We start from the raw sequence: 19,614 nt of genomic DNA, 5'->3' as shown, positions 1-19,614 counted from the left end.
TCTACTTGTAGCTTGGTCATTGAAACAGCACTCCTCCCCCACTAGTCTTGGTCCAGAAGCCCCTGTGGGTCCGGTTTAGAAGCCCCCTGCAGGCCGTCCTGGGGCAGGTGTATTGCCCCTTTGTGTCTGAATCCTTCAAACCGCCCTCAAGCAGGTCAACTGACTTGTCCAAAGCCGCACGCCCAAGCCGGGTGTCCCTCACCTGCAAAATGGGCCTCCTGATAATGAGGATTAAACGAGGGAGCCACAGAGAGCACGCAGCTCGACACAGAAAGTCACTAAAATCAAATTAAGGGGCGGGGACAATGAGAAAGCGTGAGTGGTAAAGGAGGGGGTGATAAAGGAGGTCAGGAGAATGGTGGGTAGAGCGGCTGAGGGGCAGGGGCGGCCAGAACAGGGCCCACAGGACCCAGCCATGCAAAGACTCCGCTCACCCCTTGGAGGGAGCGCCCCTGACCGGGTGCGCGACTCCGAGGCCCCGCCCCGGGCTGGCCCCACCCAGGCACTGGGGTCCCGCCCCCTAGCCCCACCTCTGTCCTACTGCACCCCGCCTCTCACCCTAGCCCCGCCTCCAAGGCCCGGAAGCGAAAGTCGTTCCGCCTCTTCCGAGCGGGGTCACGGTCAGGGCGCCGCGAGCGCGGACACCCTGAGTGCGGGGCTCTCGGCGGGACGGGGTGGTCCCCCGCCCGGCGCCATGTCCCGGAACCTGCGCACCGCGCTCATCTTCGGCGGCTTCATCTCCCTGATCGGCGCCGCCTTCTACCCTATCTACTTCCGGCCCCTAATGCGGCTGGAGGAGTACCGTGAGTGACCCGTGACCCCGCGCGGCGGCCTGGTCTCAGTAACAACCCCCCTCCGCTCCCCCCCCCCCCCCCCCCAGCCCTCACCTGTTCCTGGGGCGGTGGAGAGAGCTTGGCTCGGGAGTGAGGCAGGCCCGGGTTCGAATCCTGCCGTGTGCGGCTCTGTGACCGTGGACAAGTGACCTAATCTCTCATACTCTCAGCATCCTCCTCTATAAATGACTGTCTGTAATATCTAAAACAAAACCGTTTAGCCTCCACTGAGACTCCAAAGTGGTAACGAAAGCAGTCTGCACATAGTAGGTTGACACCAAATACTAGTTCACGCGCACAGGTAACGTTCGCTGAACGCTTACTGTGTGTCACATTAGGCACACGTTGGATCTTTTAATGTCCACAGCCTCACTTTGAGGTAGGTATTAAAGCCCGTTTTACAGGTGGGAAAACTGAGGCTCCGAGAGGTAGTATCACAGGCCCAAACCAAGGTCACATAGCTAATATGTTGCAAGGCAGATATTCCAATCCTGGCCTGTGTCTCCAGGGCTTCTCCCGCACACGGAAACTGGGAATGGTGATATTGGAGGGAGGCAGATGGAACCCTAATCATCGTGAGCTTGAAGGTGTTTTTATTGCACTTCATTTCCATTCCCAGAGATGCCTTTGAACGGAAATGTTTCGAACCTAAACCCTTAACCTGGGTTTTTGAATTTTTCCTCTCTTTTTTTCCCCTCAAATCTTTTTTTCAGATTCTGCTGTCTTCCTTCATTTTAAGCGGGTTGCTCACATGACAATGGTGAATATCCTGGGAGTAATTTGCCTCCTTAATCATTCAAGTTCTATCATTCTAAAAGCCAAACTCTCCTTCCTTGAGACCTATACCTCAGCAAGGATTAGCACTTTGATACATCTGAAACCATCTGTCAGAGAGAAAATATTAGGCATTAGAGGCTCATTTTGTTCTCCAGGAAACCTGAATCATCTTGAAGATGGAAGAAGGCCAACCCTGCCCCTGGAGAATATTAGCGGAGGCTGAAAGCTTGGCGATTTGAAGGCAAAAGCTCCGTGTAAATGCTCTGCCCATTACAAATGCTACAACATTTGGTTTCTGGAGGCAGAGCGTTTTTAAGTCCGCACTCCCATTTCCTTGTAGCTTCTTTTCATCAGGCAGGATTGAAATGGCCTCTGTGCATTCTGCCTTCCAGCCTGTGTCCAGGCACCCTGCGTCGGGGTAAACACAGGGCTGTGTGAAGCCCTGCATAATCTCGTTCCATCATCCTTCCTGCCTGGATGTCTGCCCCGGGCTGTTTTATTAGGGCATCGAGCGTGGGACAAGGGGCCCTGCGATGGAGCCCACTAGGAAAGTTTCAGTGAGGAAGACTAAAGCAGTGGCTCTCAGCTGGGGATGGTTTTGTCCCCCAGGGGACATTTGGTTCTTTCTGGAGACATTTGTGCTTGTCACAACTGGGGGTGGAGTGGGGTGGTGTGAGGGAGCTACAGGCATCTAGTGGATAGAGGCCAGGGATGCTGCCAAACTTTCTGCAGTGCACAGGACAGGGCCCCGTGACAGAGGATTGCCCTGCCCCAAATGTGCATGGTGCAGAGGTTGAGAAATGCTCATCTACATCAGATTCAAAAGGTGTGAGTTTGTGCCATGTAACCCAACACCGCCTCATAGGGATACCCTAGAATCTATGTTTGTCTGAGGTGCTTGAGACAGAAAATCAGGCCTTGTAGGCGAACGTTGAGAGAGCGTGGCTACAATATCTGCATTTTAACTGGAAAGCAGTCTACGCCTGCCCACTTTTCTGGTTCAATGTTAATTAATGTGGCCAACTCTTCTCTAAGAGTCCTAGTTGATTCTTTAAACAAGTAAATAATACGAGACGGCTAGTATTTATTGAAAATTTAGTATCTGTCCGCCTCTCTTCCAAGCACTTCATACATATTAACCCATCTAGTTTCCATTTGTTGCAGCTGCTGTGTGATCATCACTCCCATTTTGTATGTGGACAGTGTGTGGTATGGGACAGTCAAGTGACTTGCGCAAGGACCCAGAGTAGATGAGTCAGAACTGGGGTTGGAACCAGTGCACTTAGTCGACCCACCACCATACTGTCTCTGGGAGGGGGAGGGTGCGGGGGGTTTGTCGGGGGACGAAGGCAGGTGAGGGTCTAAATCCCTTACTAGATGAGAATCTTAAGGTAAGTTACTTAACCTCCCAGAGCCCAGCCCGTGTCTTCCTCTGGAGCACTGGAGTTAACAGGACTGAGTTTACAGGTTTGGGGATGTATTAGATGAGATAACAGGTGTGGAAACACCTAGTATAGTATCATAGTAGGTATCCCATAAAAATGTTGAAAAAATAAGGAGCCACAGGGCAGGGAGATGAGACTAGGAGATTTAAGCAGGGCTGGCTGACCGGGCAGTAAACTGGGGCCCAGGAAGGTGAGGTGTCGGTGACCGGGCCGTGGGAACCTGGCGCATCTGGTGTGAGGATGGAGTTGCAACTCATTTCGGCACCTTGAACTCGCATTCAGTTAGCTCCTTTTGCATTTTTTATAACATGGATTTGAGCACTTACCGTGTACTGGGTACTGTGTCAGGTGCCGGGTGTACATGACTGCGCAAGACGGGCAGAGACTTCCTCTCCACCTCCGTGTTCCCACCCCCATCCAACCCACTTCCCTCGCCCTCTCCTTGGACTCTGAGCTGGTCTCCCTGCCTCCTCGGGGCCCCAACAACTACTCCTTCTGTACCCAGCAGCCCCAGTAGTCTTTCTGGTTGCTCTTTTGTGGCTGATTTCTACTCGATTTGCATTTGTGGTTAAAGAACAAGGACTGTATGATTTTGATTCTTTGATATTAGTCACGATTTGCTTTGTGGCTTAATACAGGTCAATTTTTGCCAATGTGCCCTGTGTGCTTTAAGTGAGGATGTCATCTCGTTGTTTATGGAGTTCTGTGTGTGTCGATTACAGATCAAGCTTTTTAATTCTGTGACTTAGGTATCTTGAGGCCATTTTATTAGGTGCACACAATATAGAATACTCTGGAGACTTTTTTTCCAAGTATCATTACGTAAAGGGACCTCTTTATCCCTGCTATTCCTCACCAGCTGTATTTGGCCAATATTATAGTTACCAGCATTGTTTTGGTTAGTGTTTTCCTGGTATATATATCCTGTTATCTTCAGCCTCTGTTTGTCTTTAAATCTCATAACCAGCCTAAACTGGAATTTTAAATTCAGTCTGATAATCCCTTTTAACTGTTAGACCGAGCTCATCTTCATTTATGTTTACTGATGTATTTATATTTGTTTGCCTTCTTTATGTTGTGTTTTGTATTTATTCTTCTTTTTCTGTAACTCCTTTATTTTCTCCTTTTCTGCCTTTGAGTTTTCTTTATTTTCTCCTCTTCTTTTGAAAGTCTTACATTCTTTTGTGATTAAACTTTAAAGTTAGTCAATATCTTTATCCTCCTATGAAATATACAAAGACCTTAGAACGCCTCTCCCTGCCCCACACGCCCGGCCTGCCATGTGTTATTACTACTCCCCAGGCACCTAGGACTTTCAGAGTTTTGTACAGTCACGGATTGTTTCTCCTTGCCCACATGCTTCACTCACCGAGCCCTACATCTCACTCTTTTCCAGTGTCAGTTTTCTTCATCCTGAGGTCCACCTGATAATATTTCTTTCGTGAGCATTTGCAACCGGGAAGATTCATTCTTGTTTGTCAGAACATGTCTAGAGCTCCGGTTTTCCCCGTGGCTGTTGGAAAGCCTGTCTCCATGCCATTTGTTCCTTGAATTTGATCATCTTGCTTGCTGGATTAAAATAGTTCCACAGCCCTCTGCTGTCCCCAGCGTCTAGCCAGCGAAGCTCATGGAAGTATTTTAATCAGGAGGGTGAGGTGATCAGATTTCACTGTCACTCCGGGTCAAGGCTGGAAACAAGAAGGCCTTTTACAGGAAAGCTGTTCTGAGAGTAGGGGGAGGTGACTGTAGCCTGAATCAGAGGAGTGGTGTGGGACCGGAGACAAGTACTGAATTTGGGGGCTGTGCCTAAGAAGTAAACCCTCCAGGGTGAGGGAGGAGACGAAGGAGAATGACACTTAATTTCCAGGCCCCGGCAGCTGAGGAGATGGTGGGTCGTTAACTAAGAAACATGAGAAGGAGTTGGTTTGGGGAGAGGATGAGCGAGCTCAATTTTGGACGTATTGAGTTTTGGGGGTGTGGATGTGCTCTTGGAGATTCCCCGCAGGCAGTGGGGTGTGCTAGTCTGAACTGAGGCACTGGCCCTGGGCCGGAGCTGGATGGGGCAGTGGATCAGCACCGGCTGGGAGTCAGAGTCATTGTAGGTAAGGGCTTCCAGGCGGCACTGAGGAGGGACTGAAAGAGATGAGCTGGCCTAGGGCAGCACACAGCATTGCGTGAACACGGTTGACATCCGGCGTGGTGAACACGGTATTTGCAGAGCAAGTGGTCAGAAGAAAGAGAGCCTTCAAAGGAGACTGAGAAGGAACAGTCAGAGCAAGAGGGTTGAAACCAGCAGAGGCTGTGGGGTCACAAGTCCCGAGAAGACAACTAACTCTTCATGAGAAGGGGGACGGTCAGCAGGGTCAGGCTTCCCGGAGGCAGAAAGAGAAGAAGTGAAAACCCTCATTAGATTTCTGAAAAAGAAGGTGAAGGCCGTAGGTTTTCTTGTTGAGGATGCTCTCAGTGGTTTGGTAGTCGTCAGAGAGCAGGCTGCAGCGGACGGAAGAGCGAATAGTGTGTTAAATTGACTAAAGATGTTCGCACAGCGAGGAGAATGCTATATTTGCAGCAGGTCAGGGTGTCTAGGGGGAGTTTTGTTTCAGGGAGAGATGGCACGGCCAAGAGGTGAGGTCTCTGATCAGAGAAAGATGAAGATAATCCGTAGAGTGACAGGTGGTAGGGGGTCTTGAGATCAGATGGAGGAGAGAGCCTTGGACCGAAGGCAGGACACCCCTTGCACCGGCTCAGGAGGGAGGGCAGGTATGGATGCAGCGAAATATAGGTTTGTTGTTGGGAAGTTGTGGGCACTTCTGGGTGATGACTTCTGTCCTCTTTGTAACGCGGCAAGTCCGGTCATCGGTGAGTGAGAGGCACCGCCCGCAGCCAGACTCGCTCGCTCTTCAAACACTGCCTTTCCTGAGCTTCTGTGACCACCCCCTCTGCCAGTCGTCTTGCCTTTGCTCTTTCGCTCCTGCCTTTCAGCCACTCCTTCTTAGCCTCTCTTGGTGGGTCTTCCTCTTCTGACCACCTTTCCTCCATTTATATTCCCCAGGACTCTGGGCAGACGGAGGGGAAGGGCAGCGCAGTTCTTGGAAGGTCAGGGCAAGGTAGGCCACACATCCAGTCCTTGAGAAGCGGGGCCAGTGGCTGGCAAGGGAAGAGCCCACACCACGGAGGGCCCGAGTATCGAGTCAGTGCCGGCCCTTCAGCTGGGCCAGCCTGACCAGTGGTGGCCAGCCTGGGTGGGCAGAGACCCCACCCCGCAAGCTATTGGAATGAGCCTCGAGGCAGCAGAAAAGAAGAGGAAGGCTGCTTAGATAAAATAAAGTCAAGGCGATCGCCCAGGCTTTCAAAGCCGGCAACCCACTCCCACAAGACCGCCTTGTTGGGTTTCATGTTGACATTCAGCGTGGTCTGCAGCTCTTTCACTGACTCAGCCGGACTTTGCTGAGTGTCACACGGATTACAGGGTCAGTGCTACACGTGACACTTCAGTACGAAATGAGCACTGGGGAGTCGGCATCGGCGTTGGCAGTCAGCGATCTCAAAGCAGAAGTACGGGGCCGGTTCTGTTGTGCTTCCGGAGGGAGTCCCAGATGATGCTTTTTAGCTCTCAGCCTGCTGGCACGGCGTGGTTTACTCGAGGAGCCCACGTTTCGGGGAGAGTACAGCTGCCATAGCTAGGGCCTCATCGGCTTTGTGTCCTAGAGCTAGACCGTGATCCTGAACGTGGGCTTTTAAAAGTAACATGCACTTTATACTCGCCCGTGAAATGAGACAGAATAGGATCGTTTTCTGTGATCCTGTTCGTTTTTAACTTTAATTAGATGTGCAGACGCATAAAATCGTAGAGTTCTGCCAGAAACCCTGTGCTCAGTCTCCTCATTTGGGTGACTTGTCCAAGGTCACTTGGCACATTGATTGCTGGATGGACTCTAGACTCTGACTCTCTGACCGTGGCTGCCGCTTAATGATGCCTGTTTCACGTGCCTTTAAGACAGAAAAGAGTGCTTCCCAGCAGAGGGAAAGGTTACGGAATTGCTGTGAGACCCCACTGCCCTACCACCCGGCCGGTTCTTTTTTTTTTTTTTTTTTTTTTTTTTTTTTTTTTTTTTTTTTTTTTTTTAAATTTTTTTTTAACGTTTTTATTTATTTTTGGGACAGAGAGAGACAGAGCATGGACGGGAGAGGGGCAGAGAGAGAGGGAGACACAGAATCGGAAACAGGCTCCAGGCTCCGAGCCATCAGCCCAGAGCCTGACGCGGGGCTCGAACCCACGGACCGCGAGATCGTGACCTGGCTGAAGTCGGACGCTTAACCGACTGCGCCACCCAGGCGCCCCACACCCGGCCGGTTCTTGTATTGCTGTACCTTCTGCCCCACCTGAAGTATGTTGTGTAGAGTCGGAACAGGGTTGTAAGTAATCACTTGTTCCAGAAATAATTCTTACCTCAGAAGGGCATTTTCCCCATGATATGCCAGGTACTAGAATACACTTTTTACAAAAAATTTTTTATGTTTATTTATTTTTGAGAGAGAGAGAGAGAGAGAGAGAGAGAGAGCGAGCGCGCAAGTGGAGAAGGGTCAGAGAGAGAGAGGGAGACACAGAATCCAAAGCAGCGTCCAGGCTCCAAGCTGTCAGCACAGAGTCCGACGTGGGGCTCGAACTCACGAACTGTGAGATCATGATCTGAGCAAAGTCGGACGCTTAACCAACTGAGCCACCCAGGCGCCCCTGGAATACGCTTTTTATTTCTCTCACCATAGAGTCAAATACAGTGCAGACAGACTAAGGTCTTATTTTCCAGCCGGTATTACAACGCTCCCTGGGTTCAACCAGACTGTCTAGTGAGGAAATAAAAGTGTTTATAGTGTTGGGAGGAGTCAGTCCTTCCAGCGGCCATTTAGTCCCCCTCAGCCTCTGGTTCACACTTGCCACCATGGCCATTTTTTTTTTTTTTAAGTTTATCTAGTTTTTGAGTGAGAGAGTAAGAGAGAGCGTGCATGAGTCGGGGAAGGACAGGGAGAGAGAGGGGACAGAGGATCCAAAGCAGGCTCTGCACTGACAGTGGAGAGCCCGACGTGGGGCTCGAACTACAAGCCGTGAGCTCATGACCACTTGGTCCCCTCCGCCACTAGTTCAGTGGGGCACCAGAGCACATCCAGGCCCGGAGTACCCCACAGGCAGCTGGAGTGCAGAATGCAAACACTGAAAACGTAATTTTTAAATTTTTTATTTGCTGTTTTAAAAAAAAGATAACTTTGAAGTAATCGTAATGGCCCAGTCATAAGGAAGTGTAAGGACTTCCTAAAAACTTGTTTTGCAGTTGAATATTTTAGTTATTAAAAATAAACATTGCAACCAACAGAAAAGACCTAACAATAGTATGATAAATCCCTGTATCTTCATCACCTAGATTTGCCAGTTAACATTTGGCCGCATTTGCTCCCCCCCCTTCCCGCCCCATATATTATATTACAGATCTATACATTCATGCATACATACATACACACACATAATTACATCTACATATAATTATTACTGTTGTTTTGCTGAACCCTTTGAGAGTAAGTTTCAGGACATTGTGAGTTTTCATCCCCCAACACTTCCGCATGTGTTTCCTAAGAACAAGGGCATTCTCTTACATAACCACAATGCAGTTATCCAGGCCAGGAAATTTAATGTTGACACAATGCTACTATCTCATATACGGTCCATATTCAAATGTTGCCATTTGTCCGATTACTTCAGGTTTCGAGTTGGGTTTAGTTTTAACCGTCTGTTGCCAAGGGGAGACAGGGAGGCGGCGTCCTGAGGCTGTTTTCTCACTGGGCACGGCTCCCAGGTCCTCTTCTGCACCTGCTTTTCAGCTTCTAGCTGCTGGCCCATCCCTCGGGAGCCCTTGACCCTTCTCAGGGGGTGCTTGGGAACACTCTTCCTTTGTTGCTTCCTTGTGAATGTTAAAGTAACAAGTCACAGAGTGGAGCTGTTTCACAGTGTGGCCATTCAATAGAAAGATACATGTTTCACTTTCAAAGACTTAAAAATCATTAGGTGGATTCTGTCACTACAATACGATAATCAGCCTGTCCACATGCATTACCAGTTTTCATAATAATGCTTGGCCCTTTGACTGGAGATAATGATCCTCAATTAAAACTACAAATCAAACCACTGCCTTAGCACCAGGGGGCAGAGTCGGGCTTGCTGAGACACTAGAGTGAGGACTTTTCTAACTGACATTGCAAAGCTCCAGGCCCAGTATTACATATTTGCGTCTTAATCATTTCACTCCTGATAGAAACATGCTCTCTACTGAAAAGTCAGTAATTAGCTTGTCCTGATTTGTTCACATGGTTAAAGCCCTGACTTCTGCATTGCCCTTTTCCTGAGGTTCATAGACCCTTGCCGTTTCTCTTAATGGTGGCAAAATAGAAACTTAGCGGCAACTTCAGCAACGGGGACTTCTAACTCCTGAGGGACCAGTTTGTTTTCCTTTTAGCATATTCCGCATTCACAGATTTTAAAGTGTCTTTGTGTCCTATCATGAATTTATATAAGACTGCTTTGGCTTTAGAGTATTTATAAAACATTAACGGATTAAAGAAAACCAGGGGATGTAGATAGGATGCTCATACCGGTTATCACTTGGTAGGAACTAGTTCAGCAAATCGGTTTAAATTGCCTGTCCAAGCCAAAAAAAACGAGGTGGTTGCATAAGGACAAGGATTATAAAGAGATTATGGTCTATTTTAAATAAATCCTTAGCCTCTCTCCAACCTCATTAGCAATTAGCAAGAAGGTGTGAAGACAGGGATTCCGCTCTCTTCACTTGGTTCTCCATTGCATTGTAAGAGATTAGGACACAATTAGACATTCTGTCCTTGTTACCAAAAGTCAACTTCCTTTGGTGCTTGGCCGTCTGCCAGTGTCTTCGGCCTCGCGGTACCTGCCTCTTGGAGAATGTGTTCAGTACAGCAGGATGTCTGATTTTCTTAAATCTGTGGCTAGAAAGCTTTCTGGCAGTTGATCATTTTTTTTTTTTTTTTTTTTCTTTTTAAGAGCCACCTCTTTCATAATACTGGCAAATGGACCTTTTAGGTGTGGACAGTTGTATCTGTTTTCGTTCCTGGCCCAGATGACAGTGTCGTCTTTTACTAGTTGGCATTTTCTTTTTTTTTTTTTTTTTTTTTTTTAACGTTTATTTTTGGGACAGAGAGAGACAGAGCATGAACGGGCGAGGGGCAGAGAGAGAGGGAGACACAGAATCAGAAACAGGCTCCAGGCTCTGAGCCATCAGCCCAGAGCCCGACGCGGGGCTCGAACCCACAGACCGCGAGATCGTGACCTGGCCGAAGTCGGACGCTTAACCGACTGCGCCACCCAGGCGCCCCTAGTTGGCATTTTCTAAGAGCGTCTTTGAGACACATCCGTACTTTGAGAACTTACATGTTGACAATACGGTAGGGCTCAACCCTACAGGAGTTTAATGTCTTAGGAAGTGAGATCGCCTTTTGTGTTGTAGTTATTTTAGAAAACCTGACACTTGAGAGGCTCCGTTGTCCGCCCTTTGGCCTATCTTGGTCCAGAGGGTCTTGGTTGCCACTTACCTGCTACTTTTCAGAGAGGCCCGGGGAAACCATTGGGCCGTTGTCTGTAATGGCCTTCATTATGCTCCGTCTTCCCTCCGTCTCCCTTAGAATTAGATCTCAAGATTCACATGATCCCTGTTGGCCAGTATTTTATTTGCCAAAGCAAAACTTAACATTGATAAAACTATCAGGTAGGTCACTTAGGATTGACTTTCTGTCACATCACTGGAGAAGCAGGTTCAATGGATATTCGATTTGGCAAATCCCCGTTCCTTGTACCTTCGTGCTTCTTGTAACTTTATGAGAATCCAGAGGCCAGAATAAAGAAAACAGCCTAATATTAAATAAAGAGCTGAATGTGGATTTCAAGAAACACTGTCAGCCTGATTAAAACAAAGGTCTGATTACAGCGTTTAATTACTGTAATTTAGTAGTAAACATCCTTTGGCTCCAAGTCTTTCCCCCGAAAAGCCGCCATTTGTTTGTCAAGATACTTAAAATAATAAGTCTTTGTTTTCACAGACCTTGGGTTTATTCTCAACCACTTAGAAAGATGTGTCAGAGCACGTGAAGCCCACAGACATAAAATGCCCAATTTCTCTTGGCCCTTGCCTGTTGGGCATCTCCAAAGAGGTGGGCTAAAGCTGCCGGAGCTGAACCTCGCTTACTAATTGGCACAGCACCTGCAATCAATTAGGGAAGCTTCAATTATCCAAACCGAAGCCACCCACCCAAAGATTAATTTTCTGCTCTATTTCCTATCAAAAACATAGCATATTTAGCTCTGGGTCTAGTCCTTCGGCAGAGCGCATTTGAGACATAGAAACTACATCGTTTTCTTGTTAATTGTACTTGTTCCTTCAATTCAGCAGCCTTCCCCTCATAATATCCCACCCACTAGCTCTTTCAGAATTGTTCTTTTTCTGTTGTTTTGTTGCCTTTCCAAAATGCTGAGATCACCGAGAAAAGCTGTTAGTTGGGAGCTTTTTTTTTTTTGAAGTATGGCTCTCTTTTCCTTTATTGAAAATAGCCAGTCTTTCTGCTCTATAGGATTGAACTTCCATCACGTAAAAGCTGTGAGTTCTGGGGTCTCTGAATTTGGTAGCACTCATGTATATTGTTTCTGAATTGTCCCCTGCATGTCATTGTCCCATATAAATAGAAAGATTTCTACCACCATGGTACACCCACATCTACCTCCCTCCCTTTCTTTTCTTTTCTTTTCTTTCTTTCTTTCTTTCTTTCTTTCTTTCTTTCTTTCTTTCTTTCTTTCTTTCTTTCTTTCTTTCTTTCTTTCTTTTTGAGAGAGAGAGAGAGCAAATGTGAGCAGGGGAGGGGCAGAGAGAGGGAGACAGAGTATCCCTAGCAGTCTCCGCCCTGTCAGCACAGAGCCTGACTCGGGGCTCAAACTCATGAACTGTGTGTGAGATCATGGCCTGAGTCAAAATCAAGAGTCAGACACTTAACCGACTGAGCCACCCAGGGCCCCTCACCATCTCCCCCACCCGCCCCCAGCCTTTCTAAAGAGCAGTTTTTCTTCTGTGTTTTTTAGAGAAAGAGCAAGCCATAAATCGAGCCGGTATCGTTCAAGAAGATGTACAGCCACCAGGTAAACTTAAAAATCAAAGCAAAATCTCATTTGTACCGCTGTGGGGGGGGGGGGTGTGCTAGATGGTGATTGTGCTGTTCCTTGCACACCCGTGGCTGTTCTATGGGTGCACCCCAAGACTTCATTTTGATATTTCACCCCAGAATGTTTTTTGTAAGTTTGCACGTTCCCTCTTTTGCATTTGATAAGTAGGCATGAAAACCTCACAAGTGTGCGATCGAATACCAAGTGTGAATAGCTGTTCTGCAGGCTTATTTCCAAGCACCTAGTTAAACACTAGCCTCACGGGAAAAGGCTGTTTGCTTGTGAACTGTTTTAATTGATACAGAATTCTGCTTTATACAGAGGCTCAAAAGCTCCCTTTGTGGCTGACTAGTTAGTTACGTTCAGATGATCCAAGTTGAGTGAGAATGAGAAGTTTCCAGTTTCGTAACTAAAACTCTTGTAATCTGTGGCAGCGTTCTTTTTTTTTTATTTTTTGTTTAGTTTTTGTTAACTAGGCCAGATACGTCGCTTCCTGTTGTGCGGCCATGTCTGAGCCATTTTGAAATCTGTCATGGCGGCCATGGCCTCCCAGCCGTCACTTTCCAGGACTCTGGCAGCTTACCCGCACTGTCTCAAACTATGTGGGAGTTGCACGACTCAATTCTGATGACATTTCGCTTGTTTGCCGTTGAGGGAAGTGGTAGGAAGTTTAAAAGCGAATCCTGTTTTGATTCATGTTTCTTTCTCTAGGGTTAAGAGTGTGGTCTGATCCATTTGGCAGGAAATGAGAAGGCTATCAGCACCTCAATTATGAAAGACATCTTCTTGCTTTCGATTCTGCAGCAAGTACAATAAATGGCCTCGCTACAGAACGATGGCTGGAGAAGAAAAGTCTGTAAGGCTGAAAATAAGAGCGCTGTGCACAAGGATTAATATTTCCCTTCTTAGGTATCAAAAGAACCCCGGAGCAAATCACACCATTAGGGAGGTTTTCATGATTCGCTTTACTTTCTAAAAATGAAGCTGTCTCACCCAGCTGTGTTTGGAGGAGTTCTACTTATTATTCAGTCTCTGCTGCTCTCCCAGCCGAGCTGTGATGTGAATGCAAGCAGCCAGTAGACTCGGGAAGGTCCCAGTCTGTGTTGCCATTTCCCAAATAGGAAATTTCAGTGGAACGCCACCGTGCTGAGCAGCCCCACGGGGCTCTTTGAAAATGGGCCAGTTGATAAAACTCTTTGAGGACAAGGTGCACTGTACTCCTGAAGAATAACCAGTTCAGCTTAACAGTCTTGTCGGAGGCTGCTGCGTGTTGGGGTAGAAATCCGTGTTGCACTAACAGAAGTGAAATGTGTGTATTAAAATGGATCTGTTCTTAATTCACAATGGTGTAGGTTTTGTTTGTTTGTTTGTTTGTTTGTTTTTGAAAATCCTTTATCAACTCTGTAAGTTACAGTAAGAAGCCCTGTTTGGCTGGACGGTGTTTGACTAGATGTTCGGCGGCATGGCATTCGTCGTTGTGTCTACAGGTAAACATTTTCAGGGTAAATAGCACATTTGTTGACGCAGGTGACTTGTTGCTCACGGTGTCCTACCAGGGACCCCACCGGGTGCTGCAGAGAGGAGGGTGAGGATACCTTTGTCCCTCTGGTGCTCGGCCTGGCCCCTTACTAGATTATACGCCTTTGAAGAGATCCCCCTTTTTCGCCTTCAGGTTTCTCAGAGTGCCGTGCACATTACCGTAGGTTCTCCTTAGACGAGCTGCCTGATGACATCATTTTATTACTGTGAGCTGCGAGTTTGCATAACAGACAGCAGACGCAGTTAGGAAATTATCGTCAGAATGAAATCGGATTGATCGTTCCAAAACCAAAGTCATCATTTTTTTGGGTAGACATTCCCTAACCTTTAATTGACTTCTGGTTAATAACGCAATGAAAGAAGTTGACTCGTTCAGGGTACTTTTGGCCACTGTTTCCCTTGGAGGGGGCAGCAGGAAGTTGTGTAACCTGAAGCCAGGCATTCCATGGGTGCTTGATGGAGATTTCTTTATGACTGAGGCGAGTGCATGTGCCATGTGCTCTGGAAGATGTAGCGAACTCTGGGGCCGTGATTGCCTGTTTGTCAGATGGAACAGACTGCGTTTTGTCTCTTGAGTGGGATCTTCGTCCTGGCCTTGACACTGCCCTGGGTACACCTCTCCGCAGAGATAAAGGGGCTCTCTGTCCCACTCAGCTGCCTTGATGTTTATAAAAGGATCAGTCTACGCGTTGTCCGAGGTGTCCCATCAGACTCTGCTGCCCACGCTTAGCAAACGGTGGGGCGGGTCGTAAGAGAGGCTGCTCTTGAGGATGGACTCAGGGCCTCGGGGTTCAGCCACGTGGTTCCCGCGTGTGCCTCCGGGACAGTAAGGAAAGCCTTCGGAAGTGGGGATCTTGGTCAGATACAATTAGGAAACACAGAGTTAAAGTGAGTTAGGCTTATTTGCTTCTCATTTGGTGATTTCCAAGAGAGGCTTACCGTTTCCCAAATGTATTTGATCACAAAATATTTTTCACGGATTATCTTCTGGGGCTAGTGACCAACAACATCCTTTTGGGGAAATCTTTCAGGACCCTTTAATAATTCTTAAAATTTTTTGAGGCCCCCAAAATGTTCCCCTTTATGTGGGTTATATCTGTAGATACTGTGTTAGAAATTAAAACAAAATTTTAAAATATTAATTAATTTCCTTAAGAATATTGATAACAAACCCATATAGAATTATATGACATATTTTTATGTGAAAAATCTGTTTGCCAAAACAAAAAATAATTAGCGAATTTCTTTAATGTCTAGCATAATAGATGCCTCTTAACAGCTAGATTCTAATATCTGCTTCTGCATTCGATCTGTTGCTGTATCACATGTCATGTGGCCTCTGGAAAACTCCACGTATATACTCATAAGAAGATGAGAGTAAGAAAAGGCAAAGAAGCTTTAATGGGATTATAAACATTGTTTTGACCATGCAGACCTCCCGAAAAGGTCTCAGAGACCCCTGAAGGTCCCTGGACCACACTTTGACTTTAGTTGTTTTTCTTGGCTTTAGTCACACCTTGCAGAATTGTGTGTCAAACGTTGCCTGCAGTGAGCTGTGCTTTGGCATGTCCACATTAAGGGAGACTATCAGGGGCGGGAGAAACTGCCAGAACTTTTTACTGTCATTACCAAAGTGCAGTTGTTGGATTCCTCATTTTCAAGGTCAAACCGTATCGTCTTTAGGACAGCTCAGGCTGACTTTTTTTTTTTTTTTGGGACAGAGACAGAGCATGAACGGGGGAGGGGCAGAGAGAGAGGGAGACACAGCATCGGAAACAGGCTCCAGGCTCCGAGCCATCAGCCCAGAGCCTGACGCGGGGCTCGAACTCACGGACCGCGAGATCGTGACCTGGCTGAAGTCGGATGCTCAACCGACTGCGCCACCCAGGCGCCCCAGGCTGACGTTTTTGAAATCTCAGAACCAGAAACAGCTACGTTGCCCAGCATTGGATACCTTTATCCTGTGAACGTCAGTGTGTGTAACTCATTGCCCACTTTGTACTGGCTGATGGGAAGCTCAGCCACATTTGTGGTCCAGCTTTCTAAAAAGTACCTAAGCCCTTGTGGAATTTACTCGGGCCAGTGCATTCACTTTATCCTTTTCTTCCCCCAACCTCGTTTTCTCTTCTGCTATCTCGCTCCAGTCTTTCATCTTCTATTGTACATTAGACTCCTTATTTTATTTTTATTTTATTTTATTATTTTATTTTATTTTATTTTATTTTATTTTATTTTATTTTATTTTATTTATTTTTATTTATTTTGAGAAAGAGAGAGAGAGACAATGAGCAGGGGAGGAGCAGAGAGAGAGGGTGAGAGAACCCCAAGTAGGCTCTGCATTGTCAACACAGAGCCCACTGTGGGGCTCGAACTCATGAGCTTGAGGTCAGGACCTGAGCTGAAATCAAGAGTCGGATGCTTGACCGACTGAGCCACCCGGGCACCCCTAGACCCCTTATTTTAAAATGAGGTGGGCACAAACAATATTTATTCAGTTAAAAACCACTTTTCATCTAGTAAGAGAAATGAACTCACGACAGATTAAAATAACGTGGAACCTGAAAAGTGCCTTGAAAGGTATTCAGGGTGTCTTCCGACACTGGACGTACACAAACCCTATGTCCCTGGGGTCCTGCTCCCAGTTCCTTATGCAGCAGAAATGCATTCACAGGTTCACCAGAAGCCATGGAGCAGAATGTTCACCGCAGCACTGGAAAGTGGCCAAATGCCCATCAACAGTACAATGAAGAAATGAGCTGTGATACATTCACATGACGCGATACGATACAGCAATGACAATGAACAATACAGCGAGTCCCACAAACAATGCCGATAAACACATGAAGGAAGCCATTTGCAAGAGTACGCTTGGATTCCGTTCAGATGAATAGAAACAGAGTAAACTAAGCCATACAGGTAGAAGTCAGGATGGTGGCTACTCGTGGGAAGGAAGAGGGTTGGTGGCTGGGGAGGAATGCAGGTGCTTGTCACGGTGCTGATCTCTTCTATTTTTTGTTTCTATCCGGGTGCAGGTTACATGGGTGTACTGAGTTTTTGAACACTGACCTGTGCAAATTCACGTTCTTTTCTCAATGTGCGTCGTCCTGAAAGGTGTTAAAAAATGGCACATAAAGTGGCTTTAGCAGGAAAAGAAGTTGAATCTGATTTAGAAGAAAGAGAAGTGGCATCAGGAAGCTTTCCAGAGAACGACGCTGTTCAGTGGAAGGAGCAGGGCTTTGGGGAGGGACGGCCAGTCCTACCCTGTGGCGTTGCCGGGGACATGAGGAACACTGTGTAAAGTGCCAGGCACATGCCGGCGCCCGCGGAGCCGGATTGATGACGGCTGTTCCCATCGGTGGACCAGCGGACATTCCCGCAGAGCCATGAGAAATGCCTGGGATTCAGACACGCGGGGAGTGACAGCGGCGCGACATTAACAAAACCGAACACGGCTTTGAGAGATGGTTGGGCTCGGGGCAGGGCAGGTGTGTGTGGGGAGGCACCGCCACCATGGACTTTGCCTGTCCCGTGCCCCCCCACCCCCACCCCCACCCCCCCCCACCCCCCCGGGCCTGGGCTTGGCCTACAGCAGGCACTCGTTAGTATTTGGCTGGATCGAACGAGCAGTTGAAAGAATGAGGGAGGAACAGTGGAAGGGAATGGGAGTTTGGGACCCTGTGGTGGACACTCGGGCATGTCGGGCTGATAAGTTCTACTTAACTTCTACATATGAAGCATTATAAGCGGGAGGTGGTCTGAAACCGTTAAAGGCAGAGGGCTCGCCCCAGAGCGGCACTCGTCAGTGGTGGCAGGAACAGTCCCACCCCGTTACCTGCCCACGTGAGGGAAGTGCAGACACAGACGAAGCAGCCTGAAAGGCGAGCAGCGGTTTGACAGACCGGTCAAGCTTTATCTTTTTGAATCTGATTTAAAATAATGGGCTCGCACTTTGTACTTTTTGCTTTGTACAAAATCTCTAATGAAACTAATGTCGCTGTACAGATCCTCGTTGGATTGGGATGTAGGAACAGGAACGGGGCTTCGCCCCCAGGTAGTTGGGAAAGAGCACTGAACCGGAGGCTGAACGTGAGAGGCTGTTCTCCGGTCCCCACCAGTCTGGCTGGGAGGTCCCGTGTGCTCAGCAAGCTGGGAGCCCCCTGCCTGCCCGAGGCTCCCCTGTTCTGACGCACCAGCAGATGAGAACACCCCGGTCGTTGTCCTGGGCGGGACTCCATGGATGGTTGATTTCACTCTCCCAGACCTGACTCTGCCTGCTGGTAACTGACAACCCCTGTGGGTGCAAACAGGGGAGCCGCTGGGGAGCCTGCTGTGTGTCCCACTGAATATGTGCCTGAAGAGGGGCATTGCCTCGGCGACTGTCTTTCCAAGAGAAGGGGTTCCGGTCAGCAGGGAGCCCCTCATTCCTCTGCTAAGTGCTGTTTCCCAAACTCTGATCATTTGAACACACTGGAGACAAAGGAGGGGTCATTGCTCCTCACCAGAGTTGGGGAACAGTTTGTAGCAGTCTCCTCTTCCTGGGGTTCCCTCTGTGAGCATACATGATTAAAATAAAATTCAGTAAAAAAAACAAAAACAAAAACAAACAAACAAAAAACAAACAACAACAACAAAAACCGAAGATGCTTTGTCCAGACCCCTTCTGGTTGCACGTGAGAGAAAACCAAACCCCAAATGATGTAAAAGGGAATTCAATCATGTAATTGAAAACTCCAGAGTCACAATCGTTATATCTTGTCACAATCATTTTTTCAAATACAAAAGTCCTAGGTCACAATCTTCTGTGAATGTAGAAAGGATGATACCCAGAGCCCTGGAGGATGAGGCACGCTGGATCTCCTAGACAGTTTAAAGTTTTACCTGCCCTAGTAGATGTTGATTGCTCCCTTCACCCGGCACCTTACTCCCTGTCTCATGGGAACATTTACTCCCACCTCCCACTTCCCGTTTGCTCATCCTGCTCCCATTTTGTCTCCTGACTTTATCCCACGCTGCAGGAGTAGGCATGTGGTCCAATTGGCCAATCAGAACATTGTGCAAACTTCTGGCCACAGGGATTTCATCCACGCTGGGCATGGGACCCAAACCAAGCTAATCAGGTCAAGCTGGAGTTAATCTTGCCTGCTGGCTTGTGTGGTCAGAGCAGAGAATGGTCTCCTTTTCACCAGAGTTTGAGGTGTTGGCAGCCATCTTGCCACCATGAGGGCAGAGCTGGTCTGAGAGGAACACCATCAGAGGAGGAAACAACAGGAGATAGAAGCCAGATCATGATGCTATAGATCCTACCTCCTGGATCCACTTGTGTCTGAAGCAAGGATAGCTCTGGATTAGCAAATACTGTTCATAAGCTCCTTTTTTTGCACCATTTGAGACTGGGTTTTTGTCACCTGCAGCCAAAAGAGTCTTGAGCGGGCATCTCAATTTTATATTTTAATTACTTTTCTGTCATTTCCGCCTTAAATAAAGGATGCTCAACATAATTCAGCCTGTCTTTACGACTTGGGCGTGTTGCTATTGTACAGATGTGCCTAAGGAGCTGCTGGGGCGGGTCAGACATTATCTGCTGAGCTTGTGAGATTTCTGGCTTTTCTGTTTTTCTTATCTCTGCCCTGCCTCACAGCTGTTAAGGAGCAGACTCTGGCTTCATCTCAGATTCGTTGCTTCTAGTCTGCAGTGAGATTGGAAAGCAGTTAGCCAAAATTTGGGGATCTGGCATTAAATGAAAGTAAACGCCTTTAATGTGGATTTGGAGGCTCTGGTGGGGACGGGTTGCAAG

General features: G+C 47.6%; 1 protein-coding gene and 1 long non-coding RNA gene across 3 annotated transcripts; both read left to right on the top strand.

The window, feature by feature from the left end:
* Nucleotides 1-590: 590 nt before the first annotated feature.
* On the top strand, nucleotides 591-13,622 carry SMIM20 (small integral membrane protein 20). Of its 2 annotated transcripts, XM_043572842.1 has the most exons (4): nucleotides 592-803; nucleotides 1,547-1,593; nucleotides 12,201-12,257; nucleotides 12,993-13,622. In XM_043572842.1, the coding sequence occupies exons 1-3, from the start codon at nucleotides 695-697 to the stop codon at nucleotides 12,216-12,218; spliced, it is 174 nt and encodes a 57-aa protein (XP_043428777.1). In that variant the 5' UTR covers nucleotides 592-694; the 3' UTR covers nucleotides 12,219-12,257; nucleotides 12,993-13,622. The 2 variants fall into 2 exon arrangements, with proteins under 2 accessions (XP_043428776.1, XP_043428777.1); XM_043572841.1 differs by lacking the exon at nucleotides 1,547-1,593 and having other exon boundaries at nucleotides 591-803.
* A 2,601-nt stretch (nucleotides 13,623-16,223) lies between these two features.
* Nucleotides 16,224-19,318, top strand: LOC122478977. The gene is made up of 2 exons (XR_006296200.1): nucleotides 16,224-16,736; nucleotides 16,853-19,318. It is a non-coding gene; the product is annotated as an uncharacterized LOC122478977 (long non-coding RNA).
* Nucleotides 19,319-19,614: the final 296 nt, after the last annotated feature.

The sequence above is a fragment of the Prionailurus bengalensis genome, chromosome B1 (assembly GCF_016509475.1).
Source record: "Prionailurus bengalensis isolate Pbe53 chromosome B1, Fcat_Pben_1.1_paternal_pri, whole genome shotgun sequence".
NCBI classification, from domain to species: Eukaryota; Metazoa; Chordata; class Mammalia; order Carnivora; family Felidae; genus Prionailurus; species Prionailurus bengalensis.
Note: the sequence above shows the minus strand (reverse complement) of the source record. Positions and strands in the feature narration are given on the sequence as shown.